Here is a 6,983-nt window from a genome sequence, read left to right as displayed (position 1 = left end):
CGATCAGGTCTCCCCTCAGCCTCCTCTTCTCCAGACTAAACAACCCCAGTTCCCTCAGCCGTTCCTCGTATGACTTGTGCTCCAGACCCCTCACCAGCTTGGTTGCTCTCCTCTGGACATGCTCCAGCAATGCAACATCCTTCTTGTAGTGAGGGGCCCAATTCTATGGTATGTTGGATATTGTGAACTAGTATGGTAGCAATTCTACCTTCTTATTTCTGGTGGAAGATTTGGTGATGCTCAGACGCTTTTCAACCTTCAATTATCTTAGTCCCGCTTTGTTTCAGCCTGAATTTTTGTACCTTTGAGAAAGCCTTGCTCTCCTCGCTTGCACAGAGAGCAAGTGCCAGGAGTTTCACAGCTTTGAGTAAACTGTTCTCAAAAGCAGATCAAACTGCCCTCTCAGTCAACCTCTGTCATCTGCGGATTGAGATACAACATATTTTCAGCCCATAGTACAAAGGAATGATATATCTGGCATAGCACCCAGGTGCCTTTGCCTTGGCCTGGATCAAGTACTTGGGTACACATTTGCACTGAGAGCTAATCCAGCCTCCTGTACAAGCCCCAAACCAGACTCAAACACACTGTGAGAATCTGTGTGGGCTTTCATTGTGGGTTGCAGGGTTTTTTTCCCAAGAGGGAGAACATCCATTAAAAAAAATAATCATCATTATTATTAATTTGCAGTGTGATATATGATGTTATTTTAAAATTCTTCACTCACATAAGAGTAGCTCGTCAAATTTCCCTTAAAACAAACAAAACAACCAAGCGAAAAATCTTAAGGCAAGTAACTGAAATATGAAAATATGATTTTTTTGTTTTGGAAGGTGCAGATTTCTGTGTGTAACTATGGGGATATCCTGGATAGGTTTTTGTGTCCGTAAGTGTAACAGATGCTAGCAGGTACCCACTTAATCATAACTATATTTTGCAGCCTTTTTTAGTATTTAATTTTAACATTATGCATTTGGATGCTGGAGAATGTTCTTAGAAATTTGAAGAAGCAAAGACTACTGTACACTGATTTACAATCTTAGTTATTTGAGTACACTTGGTTTTGTGCATAAAAGTGCTAGGATATTGTCTGATTACATTCTTTCCTCTTTTGGAACATGCACATCTTCTCAAAACTGCATATGGCAGAGTGTGTGTGTATGTGAAATTGTGTGATATTTCAAGTCATGACAGACTACTCCTGGTTTCAGAATTGCGGCTGTAAGTGCTGTTGTGCCTTTGGCAGCACTTGAAACCTTGGCAAGAGCTGCAACTGACTAAGAACTGAATAATTGTTTTAAAACCAAATCTTTATACGCTGTTTTCCTTAAGCAGAACATCCTGCCAAATACAAGACTCAGTGGGCATTGCGTTGGCTGCCTTGTTCTACAGAGTTGTAAATGTGAAGGCACTAGCCACAAAAATCATTATCTAAACTTGTCTTCTGCAAAACATAGAATTTCACCTAACTGAATCTTTTATTTCATATTTAAACGTGTTTTCATTCTGTACCAGGCCCTGATGCTTAGAAAATAAAGAAGACCAGTGAGAATGAATTAACCACATCTATTGACATTTCCAACACTCACTTTAAAACACACGTATTATAAATTTTAATAATACCTAAAATTTTGCTCAGATACCCCCTTTTTGTTAGAAATTTATTTCTTGAAATAAAATAATGAAGAGAAGAGTAAGTTTTTCACACACTTTGAGTGCTTAAGTGGATGTAAACCTATGCAGAGTGATAACTTTCCTCTGTTAAGTGCCGCAGGCATTTCTAGGGTTTCTTAATTAATGACTTTATTTTCCATTTAAAGTCTGTCATCCAAGCAGAGTTTTATCAGTTCATAGTGAGCTATCTCCAACATGCACTAGCGAGTTGCCTGGTGTCGTCTTTCTTGTTTTGTTTTGCTTTGTTTTTCAAGAATAGCTGCAAACACAACTTAGCCAGCTGAAGCTAGAAGGAGGCATTGGTGTTCCCAAGGGCCTGCGAATGGTCAAGGATGCCAGTGTCCCAGTAGTGCAATTAAAATTAACGCACAGTAACAGAACAAACCCAACCTCATTGTTAAACTGCAAGATAAAAACCTCTTACTCACACTAACAGATGTATCTTTGACTGACTGGCATAAATGGTGCATTTTCCAGATTCATCAGATTTACATGTCTTGAAAACAACCTGGTTTCTATGGTTCTATGTTTTTTTTAGGGTTTGCTCCTCCTCTTTATAACTAGGGGTGACAGTTATTAATATCAGTTGTTGCAGTGGCAGACAGTTGAGTTGGCTGGGTTAGTTGTTATGAGTAGGTGAGATAGCGTTAATCATCTGAGCTGTGGCTTGGAGTTGTCTTTAGCTCAATTAACTTGAGAGCGTGGGACAGAGCAAGGTTGGGTGTAAGGGTGGCTTTGGTGGAAACACAGCTTGTTTTAGCTCTCAGCTTGACGATGGGTTGCCTCATCAGTCATGCCAATACTGCCCACATGGTGAGGACCAAAGAAGATTGAGCCCATTTGTGGAAAAATGAACTGAAGTCTGTTGAATGGGGAGCAGGTGAAGAGATAGAATTATTAAGCGTGTATGTTCAATGAAACATCTGTAGCATTAAAATCACATTCTTAATGACTGATGCTGAATTTTGGGAAAGTCAGACAGTCAGTTGTGGTAGTGTGCAGGTCCTCTGAGACCCTGAGATTTGATGCTGAGAGGAATTTCATTTATTTTTGACATTGCATTCAGAAAAAAATTATTTGCTCTTGGATTCTGCTTATCACAGGTGGTTCATTTGGATAATTTTGTGGAACTATTGCATAGTCTTTCTCATAGAGATAATGTCATATAACTAAGTTTATTCTTTTATATATGAGTCTTACACTTTATTTGAACATTAAACATTAATTTCACATTAATATAAAATTAACACAAGCCTTAGTATAAATACAAAACTAATGTAATGTGTCATCATATGCCATGTAATATAGCACACTGTTACACTGAATCTGCCTCCCTCAACTTTCCTATGCTTCAAAGTTCTGATTTTTGCCAGACCTGTCAAGGCTTCTACCTTTGTAACAGAAACAATCAGGAGTCTGGCATAGGCATTCAGATACTATCTAAGCCTTCTTACATTATCTCTCTTAAACTAATATATGTTGGATGATATGTATCCTGGTATATGCTTTCCAAATCTGCCCATGTCTTTCTGGATTTTTGTCCCCGATAATATCGCGCAGTATTATTCACCTGTAAGGAAAACATGATTAAGTTTTTGCAAGTGAACATCAGATTTTCTCTAAGAAGGGAAAAACTAATGTTTGTGCTGCCATATGTCATCTTATGTTTTGTCAATGATGCGTTGAAACAGGGAGAAAATGTTCTTGAAAGTGCTTTAAAGCTGCAGAGTAGTTTAAGGTCATGCAGTGCTGTTACCATACCATGACTTGGGGATGTCTGTGACTGTTTTGGGGGCTTTTCTGTCAAATAGCTGGGTCCTCTGTGGAGTTCTCACCACTCTGGAGTCAGAAGGAGAAAGCCAGGTTCATGGTGATCCACCACCCAGCATGGTGAGTCACCAGCTTGTGCCAGCTCAGTTGAGCAAGGCAATTCCTGCTTAGTCCCTCTCCACTCCTCTGAAATAAGAAAGTAAATTACAGATAATTACTATGGAGATGACTCATTGTATAAATAGCTCTTTAAAATAACTTTAAGTTTTAAATCACTGCTGATAAAAAAGAAGAAGTGGTGTGTAGGAAATTTTTGGTGTGGTAATTTAGTGCATTTACTTAATGGGTGGAAAGCAGAGTGCTGACATTGCATTTGAGCTTGTATGATAAAGCAAAAATAGTGTATTCTTTGAGTATTCAATAGCTTACTGAAGGCTGTTTTTTTAAACAGTTTATCAAGCTGTGGGGGGTGAAAGAACTGCTGGCACATGTAGTAAGAGATTAAGTTCATTTGATTTTTAAAAGAGTGTTCATGAAGTACGAACAAGTTCATAACTGCATTTTCATATCTATTTTTAATATGCATCTTTCATTTCTGTCTAGGGTTAAGAAATACAGTATTGACAAGTAGAACTAGGTCTTTTGCATTTTACAAAAGTAGTTCTAACTAAGTCTAGTCTAACTCAGAAGAGAAATGAACACAGTCTATTCCTGAAAGAGCTTAAACCAGCAATCAAATAGGCAAAATTAATTAAATAAACAGAAAGGTAATGTTATTGGTATAACTGTCTTGGCATCTGAATGACTTATTTCAGCTGAGATTCAGCTATCCTATTTTATTTAGATGTCTGCCTAAGTGCAGAGTGGCCCCACTGAAATCGCCATCAGAGTAATAACAGAATCCAATCTTGAATTGCTATATTCATCCCATTAAGTTTAAGAATATTATTTAGATAGCAGTCTGAAAAGAATTACTAGAATGAATATTCTTTGTATAATTGGACAATTTTGTTTAACCTGCTTCAATGCAGTCACTAGTACTTTTAATTATTTTTTGCTCAAGCAACAGTTGAGCTTTCAGCTAACAAAGATTTGGGGCATCTGTAAAATTTAATAATGGAACTTCTAACTAACTTTCATGTTCTGTGCTGTTTGTGTAGTCATCCTCCCTGCCACTGGTACCTTGAGAAATTACAACATGCTTGATTGACTTAGTCTGTCATTTGTTTATTTAATTCTGATTCTGTTGTTCTTAAGATTTAAATACTAAAGTTTCTTTTTTGTGGAATTGGCTGTTGTGTGGTTATTGAACGAATGATGTATCTGATTGGCTCAATTTAAAAACTATAGGGTGGTATTTTTCCTTCTTTATTCCATTGTCTTGAAATCCTCTACTGTTGCAAACACATTTTACTTAAATTCAGTAATTATACAGTAAAAGAATATGTTATTGTAAAACTTAAAAGCTTGATGTAATCTTTACATGTATACACACCTCAAAACAGATTAATCTAGTTTCAAAATACACATCTAGGCACTAAATGAGGAGTTAAAAAAGGGAAGGCTTAGCCTGTTAATTACCCTGTTTAGGTCACTTTAGATTATGCCTTTCATAAGGTACTGTTCTTGTAATGTAACCTTTTTAAGTGTTTACATGACCATCAAGCAATATAAATAAAAATCACCTATTCACTTCAGGAAACTTTAGTTAGAGACAAGATAGTTGGCTGGTGCTTCAGACAGTAATTCTTTATTTTCTATTGATTGGATTTGACAGCCCCCAAAAGGACACCTTGCTACCCTGCAATTAGAAATAACTGATGTTTCCAGCGTTAATTGCCACATACAGTAGCATATAGAATATTGTGCTGAATTAACCAAGGTTTAGAGTTGGTCTCAAATGCAGTTGGTGTCTGTTGACAAGGTCTCTGCTGCATCTGACAGAGTTTCACTAAAAAGAGGAAAGATCTTCCTGCTCCTTTCCTAATTTTTCCCAACATAATACATGGAGTGATACTGAAGGCAAAGAAGTCAATTTACCAAGCATGGCACTGATCTTTGAGAAAATGTCTGAAATCTTTATGCGTGCCAAGTGCAAGCTCTGAAGTTGTCAGGGTGGATCAATGTCTGCCGTGGCTGTTGGAACATTGTTTGTATGAAACTGATTCTGCAAGAAATCAAACAGAAGAAGCTTCCATTTCAACAGCTAGAAGAGACTCCTTAAAAGGGAAAAAATAAGAGTGTGGATACCTGTGTTTAGTATCTTAGGAGGGTCTCTATATCACATTTATGGGGCGTCCGCTCAGACTCCTAGGTGCTTTTAATGTATCCAGGTGAGAAACACTCGATTGCTGCTTTTTCTGTCATTGAAAACTTTGCAAGGCTGTGAGAAGACTGTTTTTATGATGCATGTGCATATGAGAAGTACTGACTGCAAGGAGAGAAAGAACTAGGTCGCTGATATACTTTTAAAGTATGATTTTGCTGTGAATACATCTGTTTCTTTCTTTTGAATGTACAGGTAATAGATAGTCTACAGCCAAAGGTGCTTTCTGATGGTAATTTAAGGCAATTGGTAATTAATGGTAATCTCACTAAAGGGAAATGCTCTTCCTATGAAGATATGGATTTTTACTGCATTGCTCAGACAATAAAGAGCTGGATTGGAGAGTCAAATGGGCAACTGCCCGCAACCCCCATCCTACCAGAAAAACACAACAAAACAAATCCCCAAAACTGCTATCTTTGCTTCCTGACTACTTAATTTCAAGATCATTAAATCATCATTGCTGCCAACACAAAGTTGGGAAGAAACTGAAGGGAACAGAAGGGGCGGAGGATTGATAGACGGGGAGAAGATGGGGACTGTGCCTCTCATTAACTGCTAACCAGCAGCTGGCTCAGCTTTCATCAGACAACAGTCTTAGCTGTTAACTAATTAGCTAACCAGATAACTGGGTCCTGCAATCAATTTTTCAGAAGGCTTTTCCTTAAGAACAGCCTCAGCTAGCTCTGGCAGTGAATTTGACTGCAGAGAAGTTAACTGGAACTCTTCTGTTGAGCATTGCTATTACAGTATTGGGCCTATCCTACTAGCTAAACTATAAAAGAGAGGCTAAGGGTGTAATGTTATAAATGTAAGCTAAGATCTTAACTCATTTTAGCTTAGTTCTCCTTAAGATGAAACATCTATTACTAGGTTGATCAAACTATTTAGAATAAACAAATTTTTTCATGTTTTTTTTTCTCATATATTGAGAGAATGTAAATAATATAACTATTAGCACCATTTGGATTTCTTCATCTCTCTTTTTCTCTCTCTCCCTTCCCTCCCCTTCCCCTTCCCTATCCCCCCCTTTTTGCACAGCCTCAGTTGAAGAGGAACCAACTTCAGCAGGTATGAATAATTTATAATTACAGTTTCATCGTGGTAACCATTCCTTGAGAGCTACCTTTTTTTCTAAATCATTTTAACCAGGTTTATCTTTGTGCATAACACATGCTAAATAGATATATCAGGGTTCTTTTCTGTCTCTTTC

General features: G+C 37.5%; 1 protein-coding gene across 1 annotated transcript in view; it reads left to right on the top strand.

The window, feature by feature from the left end:
- The window catches only part of EDIL3 (EGF like repeats and discoidin domains 3), a 191,993-nt gene that overhangs the window by 31,010 nt on the left and 154,000 nt on the right, over window positions 1-6,983 (top strand). The window contains exon 3 of the mRNA XM_009641121.2: window positions 6,812-6,841. Within this exon, the coding sequence (XP_009639416.1) occupies window positions 6,812-6,841 (30 nt within the window). The remainder of the gene's footprint in view (window positions 1-6,811; window positions 6,842-6,983) is intronic.

This window comes from Egretta garzetta, unplaced genomic scaffold (assembly GCF_000687185.1).
Source record: "Egretta garzetta isolate BGI_Z169 unplaced genomic scaffold, ASM68718v1 scaffold136, whole genome shotgun sequence".
Lineage (NCBI taxonomy): Eukaryota > Metazoa > Chordata > Aves > Pelecaniformes > Ardeidae > Egretta > Egretta garzetta.
Note: the sequence above shows the minus strand (reverse complement) of the source record. Positions and strands in the feature narration are given on the sequence as shown.